Raw genomic sequence first — 25,743 nt, forward strand, 5'->3', positions numbered from 1 at the left:
CTCCTTTCGGCCCCGCAATACGCCAGTGTTCGATTGGAAACCAGAAGTGATAATTGTAAATAAACTATCTTTACGCCCTCTGCGCGGGAGGGGGTGTGTGTGTGTGTGCGTGTGTGAAGAATTCGATGCACAGCTATTGGTCCTTTCTGCTGGTCGTAAGAATGACGTTGGTTCCTCCCTGAGTTGTGTTGTCCTCTTTGGAATCCTCCATCCAAGGGTTGCTTTGCGAATGTTAGTGGATTTTTTGCAGAGCTCTGGGCTAAATGCTGGACTTGTTGCGTTGCTGTTTTGCAACCTGATCCGGCGCATGCTTACTCTAAAGGAAACGGCACTGCTTTACATGGGGCTTGCTTCTGAGAAAGTGTACCCAGAGTTATTGCTCGCCTAGAGAAGACCCACGTGCTGCTTGTTACCTTAGAAATCTCTCTTTCGGAGCCCCCCCCCCCCCTTAATCATCACCCCAGGGAGCATGGCAGCCCCAAACTAAATTCCAAGAAGACATGTTACCTGGATTGGCTGCTAGTTGAACAAGTCAAGAGGACCAGCCATTTATGCTTCACCTTGTGTATCCTCCGTGTGGTGTTTCTGCAGCTAATCTGCTTTATCATAACCCCAAAAGGTTAACTAGAGACAAGGGTTTCTGCAGTCAGCCATGGTGCTTCCAAGGAGAGTGGGAATTTGAACCCAGATCTTTCCAGCTCAGAAGCTGCCAGCCTTCGTTCTCATCTTACAGGCTGTGTGAGGGTACACCCTTCCCATCCAGCCAGCACCCTTCCTTTTATGGCCTCCTCATACAGCGTCCTAGTGGCTTCCTTTGGAGGCGTGCTTGCTATGTGAGAGCAGATGCGCTGGAGGGCATTTTCCTTTGCCTCCTGGGTCCCCTGTCGTGAGGATTGGCTGCTGGCCATGCGGTTGGTTCAGCCGGAAGAGAAGGAGCGCATTGGGCAGTTTGTCTTTGCCCGTGACGCCAAGGCTGCCATGGTATATTTATTCTTCAATCTCTCACTCTTTTAATGTTAAGATGCTCCTGAATGCAACAGGTGTGCTGAACCAGTGGCATTCAGTGTGGCAGAGATGCATAAGTCATGGAATGACTTTGTTCCATTTCTGGGCTATCCACTAGACCAGATCAGAAGAATCTGTCCACCAACTGTGGCATCCATCCCTACCGACCTGCTAAATTTCTTCTTTTGAGATTCCATTTTCTCCCACTGTTTGGCACCACTGTTCCTGGAGGATTCTGCCTTAGCCAGATTTAAACATGATGCTGTGCTGCATTACGCACATTAGTTGTGTGTAAACTAGTGCTGTGCAATTATCTTGCTGTTCTGCTTAAAGTGTTGGCACATGAGATCTGTAGGTTAAGCAGGCCTTGTCCTGGAACACTAACGTTGCATTTCAGTGGCATTGCATTTGTAAGCCCATTTTATTTCTCTCCAGAACATGTTGTGTTCCTCCAGATGTTCAGAGTGGGATACATGGTTATCCCTTCTCCATTTTTTTTTCACAGCAAACCTGGGAGGCAGGTTAGGCTGAGGAATAGTGATGGACCTAAGGTTGTTCAGCAAGTTTAGCGCTAGACCGGGGTGTCGAGCCTGGGGTCTTCCAGATCCTAGTGTAAACATTATATCATATTGGGTCTCATTTAAGTGGGAATATGAACTTGTTCATTGTCATGAAGGAAAGTTCTTGCTGGCCAACTTCATATTTAAATCGTGTCGTAATAATGGTTACTAAAAAGAGGATTTGTTGGTTGGAAATAAATTTATTTGGATAAAAAATGTAAAATAGCATTTTGGATTGTGTGCTCTGTTGAGAGAATCCTGGTTTTCCTCATTTTTACCTATAGAGGGAAAAAAATCCCTAGTTTTACTCACATGAGGGATCCTGAAGCATGTTCTAAGACCATAGAGTTGTGCCTTAGCAGAGTTATGCCTGTCTAAGGCCACTGACTTGGACAGGTTTTCAGGATAGTACTGCCTGCCTGCGCATTTTAAGCTTTTTGGTATTGCCAGTGCCACCATCCGGAACCCTGGAATGCGTACAAAATTTTGATCCCAGGTTGCCACAGCGGGAGTCTTATTGTCGTCAAATCGCAATCAAGATAAAGTGAAGCTGCCACAAAAGTGCAATTGCCGAAGAACTGATATTTGGTAAGAAAAGGGGTGTTTCGTGAATTGTTGTTTTATTTATAAAGAAAGGCTTACCTAGTGTGTATCTTTTGTGTGCTTGTTTTTTCATAGGCTGGTCGTCTGCTTATAAGGAAATCAATCGCTGAAAAGCTGAACATTCCTTGGAATGCAGTTCGGTTGGAAAGGAGTTCAAAAGGCAAACCCGTCCTTGTGAAAGAAATAAGCGCCAACCATTCCCCTTTCAACTTCAATGTCTCTCATCAAGGGAATTACACAGTCCTTGCAGCTGAGCCTGGCCGTCAGGTTGGCATTGATATAATGAAGACAGCCTTGCCAGGTAACATATGCTAGAGGCTCACTACATCTTTCAACATGTAGATAGTCCACCTGCAACGAGTTGTGCGTTATACAAAGGAAAACAGGAAACGACCGACTTTTTTCCAGGAGGGTGATGTATACTGTTGTTCCATAAGGGACTTGTGGTGGCAGCAGAGCCTTTCCCGGTGATTGGCTGAGATGTTCTTTAATGATAGAGAGTTAAGGCAGTCAGAGAGTCTTTGGCTGCCTCAGCTAAAGCTGTTCAACAGGAAGGTTGTTAGACTGAGTCTGCCAACTGGCAGGACTACTGGGAGCAGGAACGGGTGGGGGGCAATGTTGCTGATGTCTCTTTGTCACTTCTGGGCAAAATCCAGAAGTGACAAAGGGTAACTCTAGGAATTGCCAGAAATTCTATGGCAATGCCCATTTTTATCAGGAAGTGATGTAGATTTGTTTTTTAAAAAATTGTTTTTAACATTTTTCGTCTGCTCTGAGCAGCAGGAGACAATAGTGCTTGCCAGTGTGGGACCTAACAGGCCTGCTCTATGGGGTCCCTCTCTTGTTAAGCTGGTGGAAAATTTTGGAATGCAGAGAATGGGGAACGGATACCACAACAGAATGGTTGCAGGGGAGAGGGGGCATGCTTGTGAAGTCCCAAAATGGCTGCCATGGGCTGCTGGGACCAATTACAAAAGTTTGGGAGACAACTGTTTCTGAATGGGAGTTCGAGGAGAGCCAATATTTACTATTTTCTTTGGGAAAGTGATGTTTTAGGGAAGAAGCAAACAGACAACAGGAAACCCTTTGGTGGTTGCTACATTATCCATGCGCACCATGTTTAGGATCATTGCCATAGATAGGAACAGCGCAGGCAGAAGTGATTAAGAAAACATTGTGCTGCAGACAGAGGGAATTATGGGAGTCTAGCAAAAGAACAAGGAACAGTTAGAAAATTGAGAGGGATGTGGTGTCTGAGAGAAAAGAGAGAACTGGGTTAAAGCGGGGGGGATGTCTGTGTGGCTGGCAACTGCAGAGGACGTTCGCTCACTGATCTGAAATATTCAACTAGATCTGTGTCTGCAAGTTTGAAGGATGTTTGGAAGCAAGAGTGAAGAGCTGAGGGGACTGAATAATAATGAGCTTGAATAAGATTGCAGCCAGTATGTAATGTTTATAAGGGATATGAAGATTTGTCAGAATAGCAAAGATAGGTAATGAGGGCAGGCTAGCAGCGTCATCCCGGGCAATGTTAAACCCTTCCATATCCATTGAAGTCAGTTGGCTTTGAAGGGTGTTAACTCTGCTGAGGGTTGCACAGTGTAGATGACTGAAGTGCAGAATAAGAGCAAAGGCAGTTTGGGGTTTACCTTGGAGACATCCATGAATCATACCAGTAGAAATCAAAGATGGATTCTATGTTCTGAAATGTCAGACTCGGAATTTCCAAGGGAATATAGTTGGAAGGAAGTTCTGAGGTAGCCAGAAGGCTGTTTTCAGAGAGAAAAAGGCTCTTGTAGTGTGGGGTGTTTTCGTTTTCTTCTGAAAGTGGCTATCTTACAAAGCGCCACAGGGTTGTGCTATTGTTCTGTAAGAGACTTCTAAATGGTTCAGAATTCACTTCTCCAGTTTTTGACGGTGGCCTTTTTTTTTTTTTGCATGCACGGCACCTTTTCCGCATGCACGACTTACCAAAGTGGTCAAACCTTGCGTCTTCGAAATGATATCTGTGAAATCATTCCACGCACCCCTTTTCCCCGCATTGTTTTGGTGTATTTTTCCTGCTTGTCTCTCCAGTTGCATGTATTCCACATACTAGTGCTGGAACATGTTGTTCCTAACAGTGGTGGGATGTCATCCATAATGCAGAAGAACAACCCTCCCCCCCCCCTTTTTTTGGGTTTGCACAGGTACTCTAGCTTTACTGCACAGTTGCATTTTAAAAAAATACCTCAGCCTCTATTTCTTCCATTGTGAACTACAAACCCAAAATAGAAGCCAAAACAGCTCCTGGAGCAGGCACCATTACTTGAAGGAACAGAAACATGCAGCTCACTCATACCTGACTCAAAGAACCACAGTAAGGTTGTTAGGCAGCACAGGGAGCAGGGGAGTGGGAGCTCGCTAGGTCAGATCAAGAGCAAGGGGGTGCCTGGTCTAGCCAGCCTGCAGCGTTTTCAGTCTAATATGATTGGCAGTGACACACAATAATCACTGCAGCTGTCACCAATTACATGCAGTGATTCCTTGTAATACTCTCTCCATCTTCAAAATCACTCTCTGCCCTAACGTTACATTGGTAGATTAGATCAGCTTTGTCAATTTCATACGAAACTACCAGTTTCATATGAAATTGACAAAGCTGATCTAATCGACTATGCTCTTGGGTCAGCTCAATACGTGCCCTTTAATGGCGCCCTGGGGACCAGGGATAAGCGCCCGTCCCCAGGGGAGCCATTCATTATTGCATGCGGCGCTGCTGCTAAGCAGCAGCGCCGACCTGGCGTCGCCCCCCCTCCCCCAGGGCGGCGTCAGGCCGCCCTGAAAAACAACCCTTTAAAGGGTTGTTTTTTTCCCCGACAGCGTGTTCGGCTTTCTTGACCTGCTTGCCGAGAACACGCTGTTTCCATTCCCCGTCTCCACTCACCTTGTCCCTCGTCGTCAGCCGTGCTGGCCATTGAAGCCCATACGCTTTGTCCTCCGACCTCTGGAGGTCGGAGGGCAGCGTGGGCGGGGGTTCGACGGCCAGCAGGCCTGAATAACAGCCAGCAAATGGTGAGAGGGATGGCGAAAAGGCGTATCCTTCGCGGAAGCCGCCTGCCGTTATCTGCCGGAAACCTCTCCAGAGGCCGCCCGCAATACCTTGCATTACGCGAACGGCAGCCTTCCGCCTCCACGCCGGCAAAATTCTTGCATAAGGCGGAGTGGAAACTTTCTCGACAGGCACGTCGCAGAGAAACAGCCCTAGCTTGTATCTCTGCCTCAGGCGGATTCCGCGTGGGCCAAAACCAGCGGTGTGAAAATGGTGTAAACCCAGTGGTGGGATTCAAATAATTTAACAACTGGTTTGGGTAGTGGGGTTCAAATAATTTAACAACTGGTTGTTCACAAGCATCATTTTAACAACTGGTTCTGCCGAAGTGGTGTGAACCTGCTGAATCCCGCCACTGTGTAAACCCTTTTACACCGTTTTAAACCCTTTCACACCATTTTCACGCTGCTGTTTTTGGCCCCTGCGGAATCCACCAGTTATATTGCTAGTTCAATATGACCAAGAAGCGGGGGGGGGGGGGGATCCTTTTAAAAACAGAGTGGAGGGAGAAAATAAATGAAGGGGAGATTGGGCAAGTATGTGGGGTCATAGATAAGGGCCAAGTGTTTGGATGGGTGGAGAAATAAAGGTTTTTTCAACTTGATCGCTTGCTCAAGGGAAAAAGTAGCATTTGGCAGCAAGATATGTTGGAAACAACTCATGTGGAAAAGACCTGCTTCTTGGTGGCCCTCTTTACAACCAATCAGCAATGTTGACTAAGGGGTATCTTTTATGCTCATTCTTTTAAGCTGTAAAGGCAATTTGAGCATCGGAGCACTTAACATTTACCCAGTACAAAGTCCTTACCGACAGTCCTTTAAGAGTAATGCCATGACTTACAAAACTGTGCTAGCACGAGCTTGAGAATGTCTTGTTCTTCAGCAGGGGTGTCAAAACAAGTGGTTGTAGGCTGGATCCAGCTGTTTAAGAGGGTTTATCAGTCCCATGAGATAGCTGAGGCAACCTCTCCTTGCTCACAATCTAGCCTGGAAAGTCTGCAGCTTGGCTAGTCCAAGCAACCACACACACATGCACACTCTGCAGGCTGACTGGACCGGGCACCCCATTGGTCCTGATCTGACCTAGCGAGCTCCCATTCCCCTGCTCCCTGTGCTACCTAAGCCTCCTTCTAGGCCTGCCCTTTGGCCCCTTATATGAACCAGGATTAATTGCATGTGTGCCCAACACAGTCCTTGACTTCTCACATCTGTATCCTGTTTGGCTGGTAGCCTGGCTGGTCTGGCTCATCTGCACCTGCTACCAGCAGCTTCTTAAAGAGGGATGTATAGGAGCTGTGCGTTGTCTGGCCTGGCAATGCCAGGTTGCTTTCTGTTGGAGGGGCTATAAGAGCAGTTGGCACCTTGTGATGGAATAGTGCTATAAAAGCTAGCATCATCACACCTACATGTTAAAGCCGGATGGAGAAACCAAAAGGCCATGGAAATGTACCCAGAACAGGAAGATGCCCAAATAAGGCACTTCAAAGGCTTTGGGGACCACATGGCCAGCAGGGAAGTTTTCTTGGAAAGTAAAGACCTAGGTCACACTATCATGGACTAAGCTAAGAGGAGCACCTCTTAAGCAAGAGGTCCCAACAAGAACTTAGAATGTATTCAGCTGAGCAATCTCTGTAACTGCATTTATGTTTTATTTCTTTTATTTCTGTTTTTCAATAAATCTTTGAGAACTCAGCTGGTTGGAGTCATTGGAGGGAAAAGAACCTGAAATTGGGGTGAGATAGCGTGGCTCTCCCAAGCTTGGTCTCAGCCTCAATCATCATACACCTCTAAGGTGGCAGTCATGGCCACGTGTTGCAGCTCCACCAAGTATAGAGGGAGGTCTAGTCTGAAGTTAAAATCCTATAAAAATAGGGTGTTCGCCCATTAAAGACTGTACTTCAAATGATGAAGAAATTTCACAGAGACATCTCCTCTTGGGCAGAAATTCAAAGATGGAAGGTTATACCAAAGATGGAAGGTTATATAAATTTCTACATGTTTTATAACTGTTAACATTGCAGGAGCTCTGTTAGAAGAAAACTTAGCATCCTAGTGGCTCTCAAACTTGCCAGTAAACACAGATGGTCCAAATTATGTACAAGAATATGAAGCAATTGGCTTGGGATGGTTATATGGAAAACATGGCTGTGTGATGAAGATTGGACACAGCTCAAGAACGTGGGAGTCAGCTAAGATAGTGCTGAAAACAGTCAAGTGGGTGAATTCCTTTGTGTATTCTTTTACCCAAGACCTTCCAGATACTTCTTGGAAATAAATAGTTCCTGAAACCTTTTATTTGTGCTGCTCTTGCAACACAATGACTTGGATCTTGTCTAGAATGTCCATCTTTGCAAGAAGTGGTTGGTTTTTTGCCAATTTCCCCTCTTTCCGTGTCTCAAAGTGTCCCATGAAATGATGCTCCTGGTACCGTGTTTCCCTGAAAATAAGACAGTGTCTTATATTAATTTTTGCTCCCAAAGATGTGCTATGTCTTATTTTCAGGGGATGTCTTATTTTTCTGTTTTCCTTTTCATGGGGCATGCTTCCAAACAAAAACTTAGCTACGTCTTACTTTCGGGGGATGCCTTATATTTCGCACTACAGCAAAACCTCTACTACGTCTTATTTTCCGGGGATGTCTTATATTCAGGGAAACAGGGTAACAAGAAACCCCAGTAGCTTGATTGGGGCTATCAGATGTCTCTCTCAGGAAAGTGCGTTTGTCCAAAATCGGTCCTCGTCTTGTGCTCGGGGATCTTTAGACGTGGTCCAAGCCAATAACTGTCTTGGGCTTTTCAGTTTTCTTTCTGAAATCTGGCCCTGTTGCAGATTTTTAAGACTCCTGTAAACCCGCGCACACTCACAATCCTATCAGTACCTTCCGAAAGCATTTCACTTGCTTTCTTCATTAGTGTAATATTTTCATCTGTCCTTGGGGCTTTCCCTACTCCTTTCAGTTAATGGTTATCATCTATCCATTGCCAGGGGAAATCAATTAAAAATAAGTTAAAGCTAATTTTGCAACTGCTGATGCAAAGCTGGGTTGCCTGCTTTCCAGCATTAACACTCCAGAGAGAACGAGGTGGCGATATGATTCATTCTGAAGGAAATTAGACATGCAGACGGTGAGACCCAGTTATTTCTCCCAAATTCCCCATCGCCACCTTCTGCCCCTGGTTGGTGCTCAGGAGCAGTTCCCATGGTGTTTTGTGGGGGCTTGCTTCCAGGTAAGGATTCACTGGATTGCCACAGTGATGGGAGCTTCATGCTTTTGATTTGGATCCTTCCGGGGTCCCTTTTGACCCCCAACAAGCTATGGTAGGGCCCATGAGGACAAACACCAATGTAAGAACATAAGAACATAAGAAAGAGTCTTGCTGGATCAGATCAGAGTCCATCTATTCCAGCACTCTGCTACTCGCAGTGGCCCACCAGGTGCCTTTGGGAGCTCACATGCAGGATGTGAAAGCAATGGCCTGCTGCTGCTCCTGAGCACCTGGTCTGCTAAGGCATTTGCAATCTCAGATCAAGGAGGATCAAGATTGATAGCCATAGATCGACTTCTCCATAAAACTGTCCAAACCCCTTTTAAAGCTATGTAGGACAGAGGCTGCAATGAGGAGGGGGGGAGGCTGAGTGAGACTGAGCAGAAAAGCTGGTAGGATCCAGTCCTTCACTCGGTGCCTGGGATGATTACTTCTAAGTTTTTTAGTTATTTCATTTTATTGAGGTAATTATACCCCACTTTCCTTCCTAAGGGCGGGGACCCAAAACAGCTTACAACCTCACTTTTTCCTTTTTCCATTTTATCCGCACAACAACTCTGTGAGGTGGTTTAGGCTGGGAAACTGACCGGTCAGTGGTCACCCAGCAGAATGGGGTCAGCATTTGGGTTTCCTAGATCCTAGTCTGACACTAATTACAACCCCCCGATATGATATTTGACTTGCTCGTTCAAAGGAAAACATACTGCATTACTGCGTACCATGCAGCTGTGGACAAGTCTACATGGGGACCACGAAACTCCATTTGCTTTACTATCATCAGATCCTCTGAAGATGCCAGCCACAGATGCAGGCGAAACGTCAAGAGAAAATGCTACTGGAACACAGCCATACAGCCCGGAAGCCCCACAACACTCCAGACTGCATTATGTTGTTTGAAGGGCAAGAGAAGAAATTCTCATTTAAACTATCAGCAGAATGAATATGGGTTGCTGAAAAGTTTTCTGAGTTTCTTTGTGACAATAAAACTCCTTTCTTACATCTACTGCTATGTTAATAGGGTCTCTTGTAATACAGGTATTGCAAGGAGATTCTCCTGTGATTTTTATCCCGCTGTTCAGACAGCAGCATAACACACGCATCTCTGTGATATGCAGAATGATGGACAAATCCATCATCTTTTTCTTTTCTTTTTTAAAGAAATAAAAACCAAGAGCTGTCTTCTTTGTTAACTGTTCCCCCCCAAAAAAACAATTCTGCAAGAAGTTGAAGGAAGAAAGTTACTTTCATTCTTTATGAAGTTACCTTTATTCTTTATTCTTCTGCTGTCTGTCCAGGGAATACAGTTCAGAATTCTGACATTGATTTTACAGTAAGAACACACAGAAGCAACACCGGCATTCAACGCAAAGCATTCTTCTGAGAAACAGAGAAGGCAGAGAAGGGAAGGAAACTTGATTCTTTTTTCAAGATTTAATTCTAGGGAAAATGGGGGTCTAACAATGCAAAATGATACAAAAACATTATCCTTTTAAAAACACGTTAGTAGTAGGATCGTGCTCAAGTCTGTTATTCCCTTATGTTCTTTCCCTAATAATATGCAATTCTTCTAATATGTTAGCTCCTGTAGTGGTTCCATTTGGCAAAAAAATGCTTAATAAATTTTCATTGTTTTCTCAAGCCTTTCAAAAAAAGCAGATTGTGATTGAAGACCATTAATAAATAATGCCTGTATTGTTTCTGAGAGAAGGAGGCAAACTGCCCAGGCAGAACGTGGAGGTTGTTAGTTTGCCTGTTTATGTAGGAAATGTCCATTTTGCCCTGAAATTCCAGTGAGGAATGGTGGGTGATTGACCACTATATGTTTTTATCCCGTTTTTCCTTCAAGAAGCTCATGACAGCACGTTGGTTTCTCCCTTCCCTCATTTTAGCATCATCAAATCCCTGCAAGGAGAGAGTCACAGGCCCACAGTCACCAGTAAAGCTTCAGGCCTGACCTCAGATCCTAGAGAGCCATTATGGTATAGTGGTTTTTATCTGGTTGTTGGACTATGATCTGGCGATGCCAACCTATGCGCAGTTGCACCCTCCTAAATCCATTAAAGTGAAAGGGCTTAACTGTGATTAGAATGGCACTGTGGGAGCTCCGAACTCAAATCTGCTGTGAACCCATGAAGTTGATTGGATAACCCTGAGCCAATCTCTGGCCCTTTCCGCATGGGCCATAAACAGCGCCCTGGGGACAGCAAAAATGCCGTCCCCAGGGAGCTGTTCGCATGGGGGGTGCAGCTGCATTGCAGCCGTGCCATCCTTGCGCCTCCCCAGAGGCGCGAAGCCACTGTTTCCCGACCTTGTTTCCTCAGTGAGGTTTTTGGGAAACAGCGGCTGCCGTCTGCTTCGTTTTAACAGCACGTTTTCGCTGACTGGAAGGTGCCATTCCCCCTCCCCTTTCCCAAACGCCTCACCGTGTCCTCCGGCCTCCGGTGCGTTGCACAGACCTGGGCACACGCGCCCTGCCCTCGCGACTTCTAGAAGGCTGCATCTGCGCAGGGCAGAAGCGTGTCAGCCTGTCGCGACAGCGTGAAGGGCTACCGATGAAGCAGCTTTTAGGCAATGCAACCTGTCGCCCGGATGCTATTGTGCCCGTCCTCCCTCATTAAGCAACCAGGTGTACCGTTGAGATGCGAATGGTCCCGGGGGAGTTAGATTAAGTGACGGCCGTAATGTACGCCGACCCAACCCCCATTGTGGTCGTGCGGATCTCTCTCTCAGCCTAAACTTACCTCACAGGGTGTTGTAGGTTTTCTGGGCTGTGTGGCTGTGGTCTGGTAGTTTTTGCTCCAAGTGATTGACCTGCATCTCTGACTGGCATCTTCAGAGGCATGTCACAGAGAGATGTGCCACAGAGAAAAATGCATCTCATTGTGGTATGCCTCTGAATAGGCCAGCCATAGATGCAGGCAAACCGAAAGGTCTCATAAAATGTTTTACTTCCTAAAGTAAAATGTGTTCTACACAAGTGTTGTGTAGGGGGGTTGTTCCCCCCACCACCACCACGACTATTTGTTTGATTATACTGACAGTAGATTAAAATAATTAGTCTGATAATAATGTTCCCATTTTCACAGCCTCATAAACTACTGCTTCAAGCTCTCAAGGCTCAGCTTAATGCTGAACAGATTATTTGATGAGTCCTCCCCCAAACTGCTGATATTATACTTCCATTTTTCTTCAAAGTGCCCCAATGTGCTGTGAAGTTTTTTTCCCCCCTATTCTTTTTTTAAAAATTGACTCTGCTTTTGCCTTGAGAATTCTCTGATGGATTTCTGTGGAGATTGCTTTGCTGTCAGCCTCTCTGTCCATTTTATTCCAGACATTTCACATCAAGTGCTTCTAGGCCACCACTATGAGAATATGTCAGACCACGAGAGAGCCTGAAGTTCTGTCAAGGAAAAACTGAGAGGGGGGGGATGTCTTTTGAATATACTTGACTAGCAACATCTTCTGCACTTTAATACCATTTAGTTCTGGATGGTGAGTTGTATCCTATGAACCTTCAGCTGACGAACCAGAGAGCATGAACAATTCCTCCCATTTGCCTTGCTTGCTTGAGGCCCTCTGATTGATTCCCCCAGTCCCCAGCTTTTCCTTCCCACGTGTTGCCAAGGGACTGCTGGAGGCAAGGAAAAAGCAGCGGGAAATATTGCTGCTTGTTTTCGTTTGGGATTTTTTTGCCTTTTGCGTATTTATTTATTTATTATCAATTTTATATGCCGCCCCACCCCCGAAGGGCTCCGGGCGGTGAACAACATAATTAAAACAACAAACAAATGGAGCACAAAATAGGTTATAAATTATAAATGAGTAATATAGGCTCCATGAACCATAGTCACTGAAACCCATTAAATACAGCGTTACATACAAACTTCCCAGCGCCCGACATTAAAAACTTTCAGTAAAAAAAACCCTCCCAGAAAGGGGGGGAAACGGTGGGTCTCATTGATGTTAAAGTCCCCGGATGTAAGGAGAGAAGAAAGGGGGCGCACCAATCAGCGGCTGGTCCTCCCAAAGGCCTGGTGGAACAATTCGGTCTTACAGGCCCTGTGGAACTCACCAAGATCCCGCAAGGCCCGGACAGATGGAGGAAGAGTGTTCCACCAGGCCGGGGCCAGGGCCGCAAAGTGTTATTTTTCTATGGCTGCTTTAAATTGAGATATTTTCTCTTTAAAGCAGCTTTCTAGTCCTGAGTTATTTGCATGCGTGCTTGTTTTTTATTGAAGATTATAAGGTCGCATAACCTTTTTTTAGTTTGCCATGCCTAGTTTTTGAAATGAGATGCTCACTTGATGGTTTGCATGACTTTTTTTGCATTATCAGAAGAAGTCTCTGGTCGCTCTAAAGCGGGGATGTCAAACATGCAGTCTGGAGGCCGGATTTGGCTCCTTTATAGGGCTTATCAGGCCTGTGAACCAGCTGAGGCAACCCCCCACCCCCTTGCTCCTAAACTGGTCTGGCTAACCCACTGCGGGCTCGCCAGTCCAGGCACCCACCCGCCCTGTGTAGTCTCATATAGTAGCTGTTGGAGCTGTCAACAAAGGAAATGCACAGGAAGGATCCCGTACGAAAGTGCTGAATTAAAGTTCATTAGAAAGTTGAACACCAATCCGTCCCCTTTTTTCAGTTTTAATGAGGGGACTTGCAGTGCCATCCTAAGGAGAGTTTTACTCCAGTCTAAGCCCATTCATTTCAATGGGCTTAGTCTGGAGTAACTCTGTAGGTTTCCTCTTTCACTATAGGTGCTGATGTTTCAGCATAACCTACTCTTTACAGATTAATTCAGCTGCATTTTATTTAAAGCCCCATCCAAGGAGTGGGGTGGGGGGAGGGCTCTAGGGAACAGTGTGGCACAAACTCGCACCAGTGCATTTGCCCTCCCTGGGTATTCACCCTGGTGGAGGGGCAGATGCACTGGCAGCCACCCATCCCACAGCCCTATCACCACAAAACCCAGAGTTCTGGGCAGGACACCAACATGAGGGAGGGGCCAAGCCAGAACATTCCTAAGCATTCTCCTGGGATTGAGGGTCAGGAGTGCAATGCCCCAGTCCTCAGACTTACACCACACTTTGGGTGGCACAAGTCCTGTTTGTCCCATAGGGCTTCCTGGTGACAGGGAGCCTCCCCCCCCCCCAATTTTAACCCTCCCCATGCTGCTGGAAAGCCTATATAGGAGTGGCCAGCCTGTACAGCCATAGTGTCACATCCAGCTGGCATGCTAGATGGGGCTGATAGTTTTTGTACTGTCTCATTCAATCCATTCAACCAGTCTCGCACTATATTTCCCACAATTAAATTGTATAATAATCTTACCTTTCATATTTATTAATAGTTGATTGGTTCTCACTTATTCTCAATGGACAGATTACCCTTCCATTGATCCTTTTTAAAACTCTGACCTCTCCTTGTAATTTTTCTCTACCTTGCCCCCTTTTTCTGTTGCTTGAACTCTAAATATAGCTGCTGTGGATGGGCATTCCTATGCATCTGATGAAGCAAGCTCTTCCTAACACAGGCTTATGCTGGAATACATTTCATTGGTCTTTAAGTTGCTTTATTGTGGTTTCATTTAGTGCAAGTAAGCAGTGAGCAATGACTTTAATGCTTGCCCAGGGACTGTTCCATAAGCAAAAATCTTCTCATGGGATCCAGCTGTCTCCAGATGTATATACTCGTTCACATAGCGCAAGCATATTCATGACCCATATAGATTCTAGCAGTCAGAAAGGTGACACTGTGGTTGATCTTGACTATAAACACATTTTTTTTGTTTCCATGTTCATGTTTGTTTTTAAAACTTTGTTCTTTTAGTGACATTTTCATTATTAGCCTTTTTTTTAAACAAAAACATTTTCTGGCTGTTGCCTCCTGTTTTCCATCCAATTTGGATGAAATGTTTTTCAGTCTTGTTCCCATTACCCAAAGAAAGCTCTCGGCCAAGTTCCAGACAGGTTAGAGTAATGAGGCTTCCTCAGTGACTCAGGAGATAGATGTGGCTCTTTGATGTGCCTCTTGTCATTCTTCTAAGCACTGTTCCCCAGTGTGGTACCCATCCCACGTTTCAGGAAAGTGGACAAGGTCCTTGCCCAGTGAGGCTTATGACTGGAAGGGGCTTTCTACCTTGAAGGAGCCACTATCAGAGGGATGGGTAAGCTGTGGGCCTCCCTGTGGTGTAGGCCTCATTCTAGCACAGTGAGAGCCAGTATGGTATAGTGGTTTAAGAGTGGTAGACTCTAATCTGGGGAACCAGGTTTGATTCCTCACTCTTCCACATGAGTGGCAACTCTTATCTGGTGAATTAGATTTGTTTCCTCACTCCTACACATGACGTCTGCTGGGTGACCTTGGGCTAGTCACAGTTTGTTCAGAACTCTCTCAGCCCCATCTACCTCGCAAGGTGTTTGATGTTGGGTGAGGGAGGGAAAAGAAGTTTTTAAGCTGCCTTGAGACTCCTCGCAAGAGGGAAAGGTAGGGTATAAATCCAACCTTTTCTCTTCTTTTTCAGCTGTGAAAGTCAGTGTGAGTTTCTTGGCTGATGTTAATTGTGAATATGGCTCTCCATTGGTCACAATCACTGGATTAGAGAAAAAGTCCCTGTTATAGGAAATGAAAGGAAACACACTGAAAAAGAAGAGTTTAGATTTATACCCCGCATTTCTCTCCTGTATGGAGACTCAAGGTGGCTTACCGACTCCTTTCCCTTCCTTTCCCCACCACAGACACCTTGTGAGGTAAATGGGACTGAGCGATTTCTGAACGAACTGTGACTAACCCAAGGTTACCCAATAGGAATATTGGAGTAAGATAATTAAAACCGAAATACCAATAACCAACAAGAAGAAGAGTTTGGATTTATATCCCCCCTTTCTCTCCTGCAGGAGACTCAAAGGGGCTTACAATCTCCTTGCCCTTCCCCGCTCACAACAAACACCCTGTGAGGTAGGTGGGGCTGAGAGAGCTCCGAGAAGCTGTGACTAGCCCAAGGTCACCCAGCTGGTGTGTGTGGGAGTGCACAGGCTAATCTGAATTCCCTAGATAAGCCTCCACAGCTCAGACTGCAGAGCTGGGAATCAAACCCGGTTCCTCCAGATTAGATACACGAGCTCTTAACCTCCTATGCCACTGCTGCCAATAAACAATAAACAAACCAACACCATAAATTCATGGGCCACTTCAACTTTTGTTACCTGAATCAAGGCTAACTATAACATTTCTTTTTGGTTCTCCCCTCCTTGTTTTGGAGAAAAATATGTGCCCCGCTAATAATGGAATCCAGTGTGAAGTTAGGCCTTGCTCCTAAAGATTCATATTGTAATCATGTGGAAATAATTGCTTGACCTTTGTGGACACAAACCTCTTATTTTTCCACATAAAGAAAGCAATTGTCACTTCAGTCCAGACTTTACAGGTAAAAGAAAAGGGGAAGTGGGACAGGTTCCTCTTTTATGTTGTCATGTCAGCTATTTTTACACAAAAACCTTGACACCCAGTGATTGCTTCCCTTTTTTAAAGTATACGATTAGTCTTAAAATGCATCATCTCCTTCACAAGATAGACTCAGAGTTCTGATTCGAGTCTGGAAGATCATTTAACTTTGTGGAGCTAGGTGGTGGACTGGGCGGAGAAAAGATTTGCATTAAGGAGTCTGTCATTCGAACGTATGTTTACCATCCCCCCCTTTAAAAAAAAAAGTGCACTGAACAGGCTTGCTTAACTGTATTTAAAGGTAGCATAAAAACCCCGTGTGGAATATGAAGAGGATTGGTCTTAACCCTGAAATTAAAAAAGATATTTCTTCACTGGGGGTACTTGATGATGATATTGTATGCTTGATGATATTGTATACTTGATTGGAAGCAAAGGTGGGATCCAGCAGGTTCTCACAGGTTCCCGAGAGTAGGTTACTAATTATTCGTGTGTGCTGAGAGGGGGTTACTAATTGGTGATTTTGCCGCATGATTTTTGCCTTAGTTATGCCCCTCCTCTCTCAGCAGTAGCACGCAGAACTTGAAGCAGTCTAGCAGGAGGTGCACTGGTGTGCGTGGCAGCCTGCGCCTGCGTGCATTCGTTTCCCGCCCAAGGACTGGCGCAGCGGCTGCGTCCTTGCCACAGCCCCGCCCAGCAATGCCCCGCCCCGGAATGCCCGGCCATGCCCTCGTCATGCCCCGCCCAGCCCCATTGGCGCTACGCCACTGTTTGAATCCCACCACCATGGGAACCTGTTACTAAAATTTTTGGATCCCACCACTGATTGGAAGGTTTGCCTGGAGGTCTCCCACTATTACAGCTCAGTTCCCCTGGAGAAAATGGCTGTTTTGGAGGGTGGACTCTATGGCAATATACCCTGCTGATGTCCCTCTCCTCCCCAACCAGAGGCGTAACTCCAAAGGGCGCGCACCCCTTTGGGAGTGTGGCGGGGGCATTCCGGGGCGGGGGCGTTCCGGGGCAGGAGCAGAGGACACACCAGTACACCGGGCACTTTCCCCCCTTGCTACGCCTCTGTCCCCAACCACCCCACAATGCTCTATCTCCCAAATCTCCAGGTGTTTCTCAACCCAGAGCTGACCACCCTATCGTCCGGAGGTAATGGAATAAAAGTTAAGCATTCCCTGATGATGAGCGTCAGTAAGGTTCACTAGGGCTCTGTTTAACTCAGGAATTGTGTTTAAAAATGGTCCCTTTGATTTAAAGACAATTCTGTTTAAATATAATCGCTGAACCAATGATAAAGCAGGGAGGAAAACAGCCATGAAGCCATTGATTCAACCTTAGGAGAATGTTGATCTCTTAATACATCTAGTAACAAGACATGTATCCTAATGGCAGCTGCAAGCAACGATGCCTAACCAACTGTAACTATGGATTCTTCCTTCCCTCCACCTCGGCTCTTCAAACAATCTTACTTTCTAATTTCAGGGAGTGGTTCGATTCCTGACTTCTTTCGCATTATGAAGAGGCAGTTTACAGAGGAAGAGTGGAGGACAATCTCATCCATGTGTAATGAATGGCTTCAGTTGGACATGTTTCATAGACATTGGGTAATGGGTGTTCTTTATCTAGAAATGCTTGTTTGTTGTGGTTGCTGTTGTGCATGATCTCGTTAACACCACCCCTGCTCCAACATTTGAGCGTCTTTGCTTTGAAGCTCACTATTCTTTACCATTTTGGGTTTTTTTAAAAAAAAAATATGCGTTGAAAATCTACACAAAAAGTATAAACCTGTTCTAAGACTTCAAAAGGCTAATGAGCCCTGGGTGTTCTAGAGCCAGCCCTTGTGTTGTTTGAATTTTAATAGAAATTTGGGGGCTGTCAAGCTTAATCAATAGACTAATCAACTAAAGCTTTACTTGATTGTAAGGGGGAAGCAGTGTTAATAAGTAAGAGAGTTAAAACATACAAGGGTGCCTTTGGGACTCTTGGCCTCCGAAATGCTAGGGAATGAATTGAGGAAGGAAAGAGACCAAATGGCCTCCTGGCCATAAATGATTCAAGCTTCATTTCTCTGGACGGTCTCATGAGTCATGAAAGAAAAATGTCTGTTTTATTTCTGAAATGACATAAATGGCCCATGCAACTGATTGGCAAGGCTAGACTTCCTTTATCCTTTGATTTACTGAAGAGAGCCAGCATGATATAGTGCTCAGAGTGGTCGACTAGGATCTGAGAAAATCTAGTTCAAATCCTCGCTTGCTTAGAGAGCTCGGCCAGTCATTCTCTGCCTAATGTTCCCCACAAGGTTGATGGTGAAGATTAAATGGTAGGGGAAGATTAAATGGTTTGGGTTCCCACTGGGCAGAAATGTGGAGTATAACTATCTGAATAAAATATTCCTGTACCTGCCCACTAATATTTATGATGTGGTGTTAGCTTTATTTATCTTGAGCTTTCGTCAGTATCGCAAAACAGGTTTCATAAAATCTAGATTTTATTTCGTTGCATTTGACCAAACATCTTTAAAGGGGGCTCTGAGAATCCTAAAGGTATGTGACCTAAGTCAACTGTCAAAGCTGAGCAGATTAACTAAATCTGGGAGACTGGTCATAAACCAGATATCAATCTGAGCAATTGAAGGGTGTAACTGTGATAAGTAATCAATTAAATGGCTTAGGAATGATCAACAGGAATTGAAGAAGCGGTCAACTGCCCCTGAAATGTGACTAATGCCCAAACTACGACCATTTCTGCTCAGCAAGTATCAGTACAGAACTTCCTACGTTACTTCAGGCTTATTCCTCTCACTCTGTAATTGCATGATATAACCATGGAAATTCATTATATGTACAGGCGACAGAGAGAGACCAGGGATTTAATAACCAGAGCCGTATAGGCGAGGAAGAATTTTATGAACATAGGCATAAAGCAGCAATAGCTGGCCTCTCGCATCTGCTGTTCAGAGGCAGCGGGAAAGGATTTGGAGAGGTGCTTTGTGTACAGAAGCATAGTGTGGTACTGTGTAAACTTAATGACCAAAAGGACTCCATGTAGAGCAACCACCTGTGTTTGAATGTTTACCTTTCAGGCATTAAAAGAGAGCTTCATAAAAGCCATTGGAGTTGGAATAGGTTTCGATCTTCAAAGAATTGAGTTTAATGTCTCCCCGGTAGAGATGGAAGTAGGAAAAACTTATAATGAGACAATTATGCTTCTGGATGGCGAAGAAGAAAAAGACTGGACTTTCGAGGTAAAGTTGCCAGATATTACCTGGCGTCATGTCATACCCCATTTTAATGGGGTAGGGTTTATTTTTATTAGAGCCGTACTAATTTATATTTACTGGTTCTTTACTTGATATTGTGCTCTACTTACATGTTGTTCACCGCCCTGAGCCCTCCGGGGGAGGGCCGTCTATAAACCCAAATAATAATAATAATAATAATAATAATAATAATAATAATAATAATAATAATAATAATATAGTTCCCTCAAACTGCACAATATTTGTGTACTGGTATACATTCTTACACGACCTATGTGGTGTGGTGGTTAGAGTGCCAGCTTAGGATCTAGAGACCCAGGTTTGAATTCTTCCTCTGGCGTGGAAACTCGCCAGGTGAACTTGGGCCAGTTATTCTCTCAGCCAAACTTTACCTCACGTGGTGATTGCGGAGATAAAATGAAATAAATGCACCGGTAAGTCACTTTGAGTTCCCATTGGAGGAGAAAGCTGGGGTATAAATGAAGTAAATCTGCTACTTAAAATACATGAAATTATAAATGAATAAGTGGAGGGGGAGCATAAGTTGGATATTTCTCCCAAACTGAAGTATCTGTGATTGTTTACATTCTCAAGAGCACAAACAGGACAGCTTCCCCATCTTATTTTAGCCCCGCCCCTTGACTTGACGCTCAACATTCACTGCTTCTTGGAGTGCCAAGGATTGGCCCCCAACCTTAATTTACAAATATGTATTTTCCTACATACTGGGAAGGAAGGAGGTGTTCTCCCAGTATGTCAAAGCCCTCCATTGTCTGTGGGTAGCCTGGTTTTGTGGCTTACAAGTTGGCATGAGCCACTCATTTTCCCATTAGAAAATATGTTGGCTCCTTTCTTCAGGTGGTCTCTTCCCACAACAGAATTCTCTTTCTCGTTTGGACTACATTTAGCAGTTCGTTTTGAGGCTACCCTTCCTCCAAAGACCTCAGGGCACACATGATTCCTTCCCCTCCTCCATTTTATCCTCACAACAATTCTGTGAGGCAGGTTAGGCTGAGAATGACTGGCCCAGTGAATTTCATGGCAGTTGGGGATTTGAATCAGAATCTCTCAGGCCCCTTCCGCACATGCAGAATAATGTACTTTCAGTCCACTTTCAATGCACTTTGAAGCTGGATTTGACTGTGCAGAATAGCAAAATCCACTTTTAAAGAATTGTGAAAGTGGTTTGAAAGTGCATTATTCTGCATGTGCGGAAGGGGCCACAGATCCCAACTCAGTCTTCTAACCATTACATCATACTGGCTGTCAAGCCAGACAGCAAGTTGAAAACCATGTTCTCTTCATCTGAAGTAAGAAATTTTAGCCAAAATTTAGATCTTATCCTGTTATTTTTGGAATGAAATGATTATTAATTGTACTGAGGAACGAAGTCTCTGATGTTAACTTCTCCAATGTTTCCAAAAAAAGGAGAAAAATCCATTTTACTTGCTGGAAACAGTTCCACAACCCTGAAATGCACCCAGTTGGAGCATCCAAAAAGCTTTTAATGTCTGAAGTCAAGGTGGCCTCATGCCAGGAGCTAACATTATGGTTCTTCTGTTTGCACCGTGGGATTATGATAACATAAATCACTAGAAATAACCTTGTCACTTTCAGTTTATGAAAATTGAAAATTTTTCTTGGACGCTTGCATTCAGCTGGGATAGATAAGAAAAGGGAGCTTTGCTTTTTCACCATCTATGGTGAAGAGACAGCTAAATGGTGAGGATATTTCTATATGGCAGAATACCTAAAGAATACTGTAGGAACATGTCTGTTCATGAAATCCTTGTTCTAGTTACCTCCACTTTGTGAATGAGGAAGAACAGAGTCTTCTTGGTTGTGGCTTCCCAACCACAAGGGGATTGAAGAGGGGAGTGCTGTAGTGAGAGGAGTAAAATTGGTGAAAGTTGCCATACTCTGTTCTGTAAATACAAACAAGGGAACACACAGCAGAAACTACCAATACAAAACAGATCCTCTTCTGTAAGCAAAAATGTTGTGAATAGGATCCAAACATGTTGTGTATAGGATCCAAACATGTATTTGCAACATATCAGAGTTCAGAAACATTAGAATACTCCTAAGATGCTTTTTTTTTTCCAACCAGGAAACCAGATTAGATGGTTACCATCACGTTGCAGTCGCTCTTGGAAAACCAGAGGGGTTTGAAGAGAAGCATGCTGAGGTAAGATGGTCTGGTAATTAAAAAAGTAAATTTGAGAGTAACTGCCGATCTAAATATCTGCTGAAGTCTGAGGCAGCCCCCCCACTAGGCAGACTGGGGGGCAGAAGGGGCACCAAACAAGTTTACCCAGAGGCTGGTGGTTTTATTTAGAACCACATTTGATTGATTTAGCAGTCCTAAATTGTGATTTTAAATGTTGATTTTAATGTCTTTTTACGTTTTTTAAAAAATATATTGAAGGCTGCCTTGAGATATATAAGGAAGAAAGGTGGCTGATAAATGTTTTGAATAAATGAAGTGCCAGCCCCAAAGCCCATCACCTCCACCTGTGTAATCAAAGGTGGAGCTAGCCATTAATGCTGTTTGCCTCTTCCTCTAGCCACCCCACCCCTGAGGGAAGAAAACAACTGCCAGCTCTGCCTCTGGGCTGAATAATCTTATTGTGCAGGCCATCTCTCCCCTGCCCCCCAGGCCTGTCTCAACCTTGAGAGAGACAGGCAGCAGCCAATTTCATAGTGTGAATCATGGTCAGCCCCAAAGAGAAGGATGCAGCCACCAGCCTTGCCAACCAGGCTCCACACCCTTGTGGTGGCGGAGACTCCTTATGCTCCTGAGCAGATTTTTTGGCTGGGACTGCTCTCCTGGCCTCCCTACCACATCCTCACAGTGGCAGTTCTACACACACCCAGATTGTGGTGTCTCCATGCATGGCTGGGTTGTGGGGGGGTGGGGGGGGGGGTGGGGGGGATCACTCAGAATCACAGCTGGCCCAGGACATAAAAAACTGCAAGCCAGCCCTGATCACAGTTTTTATTCATTCATTCATTCATTCATTCATTCATTCATTCATTCATTCATTCATTCATTTATTTTATTAAACTTCTATACCGCCCTTCCCCGAAGGGCTCAGGGCCGTGTCCATCAATTATATAAAAACAGTTAAAATCCATTTCACATTCATCCCAGTTAAAACCATATATAAATTATAAAAATTCAGATGGCGATTAAAATTGTTTCCCCTTCCCCATTCTTGCACCCACTGGAGGCCAGATATTTGTCACAGAAGTGTGGTGTTATCCCAGCTGGCCAATTGCCTGGCGGAACAGGTCCGTTTTACAGGCCCTGCGGAAACTCTGCATGTCCCGCAGGGCCCTGATCTCACCTGGGAGCCTGTTCCACCAGGTAGGGGCCAGGGCCATAAAAGCCCTGGCCCTTGTGGAGGCCAGCCGGACCACTTTGGGGCCAGGGATCACCAGAAGGTCCGCCTCTGAGGAGCGGAGGGGCCTAGCAGGGCGATATAGGTTTTGAAGAAGGTTTTCCCATCATCGTGTCATGTTGTGTCTTGATCCCAGCACAACCCTACACCAAATATTTGCTGGATTAAAACTGTACAACCCACTCAAATGGAATAAAATTCTAAACAATTAACAGTAAAGCTAGACAAAAAAAAGAGGGAAATCATCAGTATGCACATTAGATTTGAATTCTCTGCGGTATTCAGAAACCCTTTGCTTGCCCTTCAAACGAGCATTATAGGTGAATTGCTTGTTTGTAAATATTTGTTTGTAAATATTTCTTATTTTGTTTATACCCCACCCTTTCCCAAACAGTGTTTTGCACATATCAGGTTTGTTTGCAAAAGGGAAAAGAGTAGTCACTGACTATGGCTCATTCCGCACATGCAGAATAATGGACTTTCAAACTGCTTTCAGTGCTCTTTAAAGCTGTGCGGAATAGCAAAATCCACTTGCAAACTGTTGTGAAAGTGGTTTGAAAACGCATTATTTTGCGTGTGCGGAAGGGGCCTATGTGTTTGGCACATTAAAGAACGGAGGAGGAGGAGGTGGGGTTGGCATTGATATGGATCTTGCTCAGAATCCTCCACAGCTTCCAAACGGCCGATATGTGTGACAGAAAGCACACTCTCTGCTATGGGATGGATAATTTGTATTAATACAACCTTTGGGGGGAAAGAAAATAACCCCAGCCTTATTATTTTGGTCATGGAAATCTTGGTCATGTTTGCGTGAACATAACAATTTTGTTTCCTTTCAGGTGCCTTGTAGGGATGTGACCCAGACTGCTTTCACAATGCTGGATTTTGATGATTTAGTTGCCTCTGCTGTTCCTCTCTCACCTGAAGATCCTGCCTGCTGGGATAACTTTTGTTCTAGGCAGGATTCTCCAAAACTGCAGAGTTCAAATTCAAGAAAAGACTGTTGACAAGAAATACATTTAAGGGCACTCAGTGGCCACATGCTGAGGCTTTATCAGCAGTCCATTTGTGGGGGGAGGGGGTTTATACGTGGAAGACGAGGATAGTTAAAACTACCTTTGAGTTTAACGCTTCAGCTTTTTTCTAAATGAACTGACCACCATTTTGTCAATTTCCTTCTTGCAGTTGGATTTATTCACAGATGTTGTCTAAGTCTCTCTGTTCTTTAGCTCGTTGGTGGCTCAGGTGCCACAGTAAATATCTTCTAACATATGGAATAAGGTGATTTTTATTCCCCCCCTTTTTCACTGTAGACCCTCAACTGTCCCCTCACGTTCTTCCTGCCCTCATGAGTTGTGTTTCAGCAAATATATAGCAGCAGGTGCTGGAAAGTTGAGAAAATTGAACTTTGCTGACACAAATGCCATCCATGAGCAGAGATTTACCACAGAATCCAAATTATTCGGCTTCTTGGGTTTCTTATTGTCTCTAAAGAAACTGTTCTCACCCATCTGCATGCATTTTGAGGGGAAGATTTATGCAAATGAGGTTATGGAGTATCTTTGGAGTATCTTTGGAGTATCTTTGCAGTATCCATAAATGCAGTGGTTGAGGGTAGAGCTACGCATACTGTGGTAATAGTCACTGTAGTAAGCTAATATATGAACAGGGCCTTTGTCTTGTAATATAATTTGCTTCTGATGGCTGATAATTTTTTGTTGCCCACACAAATTTCCTCTGCTACTAGTGAATGGACAGGGGTGGGGGTGGGGGGCAGTGGGGAGAAGCATGTGCTAATGTTGTTCTTCCTCACCTCTGAAGTAATAGGGGGTCTTTGGAGGAACCTCCAAAGCTAAAATAAACAAAAAAGAACTAATTATGGTTTTGTGTGCTTTGAATCACGGGTAGCATATAACAGCCCAATCCAGAGCTGTTGGGCAGGCATGGATGGTGTTGCTCTTGCACCCCACCACCCCCTCCAAAGGGCTTTCCTGCAGTGCAAGAAGCCCAAAACATTTTTGTTAAGGGCAAAAATCCCCCATAGTGGGGAAAAGAGATGCACCACGAAAATTGTGGTGAATTTCTGCCAGCAGCTTTGCTGATGCACATGATCCAATCAGAGGCCCTTTCCGCACAGCGGAAAGGGTGCTCCTCCACCGGCAGGAATTATGCCAGTGGAGGGGAGGGGGCCGTTCGCACGGGAGTGTGCTAGCAACCCCCGCAGAAGCCAGCGCAAAAGAGGCGGCTCTTCTGCGTTCCCCCCCCCACTCACCTCGTCCTCCAGCATCGGTCTGGAGGGCTGCAGGGACCCACCCATGCTGCCCTCCGACCTTCAGGGGACGCTGGAGGACGAGGTGAGTGGGGGGGGGGACGGGAAAGCGCCACCTTTGGCGCGGTGTGGCTCGCACCGTGCGGATGGGAAGGCGCCGCTTTCCAAAAACCTCCCTTGGGAAGGGAGGTGGAAATTGGCGCCTTCACGCCACTTGGGGACACATAGGACGGCACTGCTGCGTTGCAGCAGCACTGCCTGTGTGAACGGCTGCCCAGGGACCGGTGTTTTTCCCTTCCTGGGCCACTGTTTTTGGCCCCGTGCAGAAAGGGCCAGAATGTGGAGGTCGACAAGGTCAGCCCCACCCCCCACCCCCCAGACCTAAGTGGATGGCTAAATTTGCCCCCTTTCCTGATGTTGTGAAATGATGTTGTGATCCCAATCAAAACCACGTAGCAGATGTGGCAAAATTCTGTTTTGCAATTTGCTGTCATTGTTTTTTTAAAAAAAATTAGTGTATGGCCTATGGACAAACTCAAATAAACTATGAACTTTACCTCAAAGAGGCTAATCATCAGCCCGTTTCTTGATTGCATTTTTAGTTGGCTTTTTAATGGCTCTGCATGAAGAATTTAAAAAGTCTGCTGGCTGGGCATAGCCGGAGAAAGTGCACTAAATGCAGCTGGGCGTAGCCGGCAGGCTGCAATTCACATGCTCCTAGTCTAGAGTTTATCTCAGTTTTCATTTCAAGTCATCTTCTCGCATCTTCGTTGGCTCCAATTTCATGATATATCTGGGTGATAATTTGGTTCCAGTCAGTAAGAAAAGGGGTCTA

General features: G+C 45.1%; 1 protein-coding gene across 1 annotated transcript; it reads left to right on the forward strand.

Annotated features, from left to right (window-relative positions):
• The first annotated feature begins 98 nt into the window (after window positions 1–98).
• AASDHPPT (aminoadipate-semialdehyde dehydrogenase-phosphopantetheinyl transferase) lies at window positions 99–24,518 on the forward strand. Its single transcript, XM_048494348.1, has 6 exons — window positions 99–981; window positions 2,244–2,469; window positions 17,456–17,577; window positions 19,059–19,220; window positions 21,346–21,423; window positions 23,479–24,518. Exons 1-6 carry the CDS (start codon window positions 844–846, stop codon window positions 23,644–23,646), a joined length of 894 nt encoding a protein of 297 aa, XP_048350305.1. The 5' UTR covers window positions 99–843; the 3' UTR covers window positions 23,647–24,518.
• Window positions 24,519–25,743: the final 1,225 nt, after the last annotated feature.

This window comes from Sphaerodactylus townsendi, linkage group LG04 (genome assembly GCF_021028975.2).
Source record: "Sphaerodactylus townsendi isolate TG3544 linkage group LG04, MPM_Stown_v2.3, whole genome shotgun sequence".
Classification (NCBI taxonomy): domain Eukaryota; kingdom Metazoa; phylum Chordata; class Lepidosauria; order Squamata; family Sphaerodactylidae; genus Sphaerodactylus; species Sphaerodactylus townsendi.

Bases quoted from the DNA above. Each gene is read 5' to 3' on its own strand.
- AASDHPPT (XM_048494348.1), top strand. From the start codon at position 844: ATGCGCTGGAGGGCATTTTCCTTTGCCTCCTGGGTCCCCTGTCGTGAG. The intron at 2,470-17,455 runs GTAACATATGCT...TTCTAATTTCAG, and splicing joins AATGAAGACAGCCTTGCCAG to GGAGTGGTTCGATTCCTGAC. The intron at 17,578-19,058 runs GTAATGGGTGTT...TTTACCTTTCAG, and splicing joins ACATGTTTCATAGACATTGG to GCATTAAAAGAGAGCTTCAT.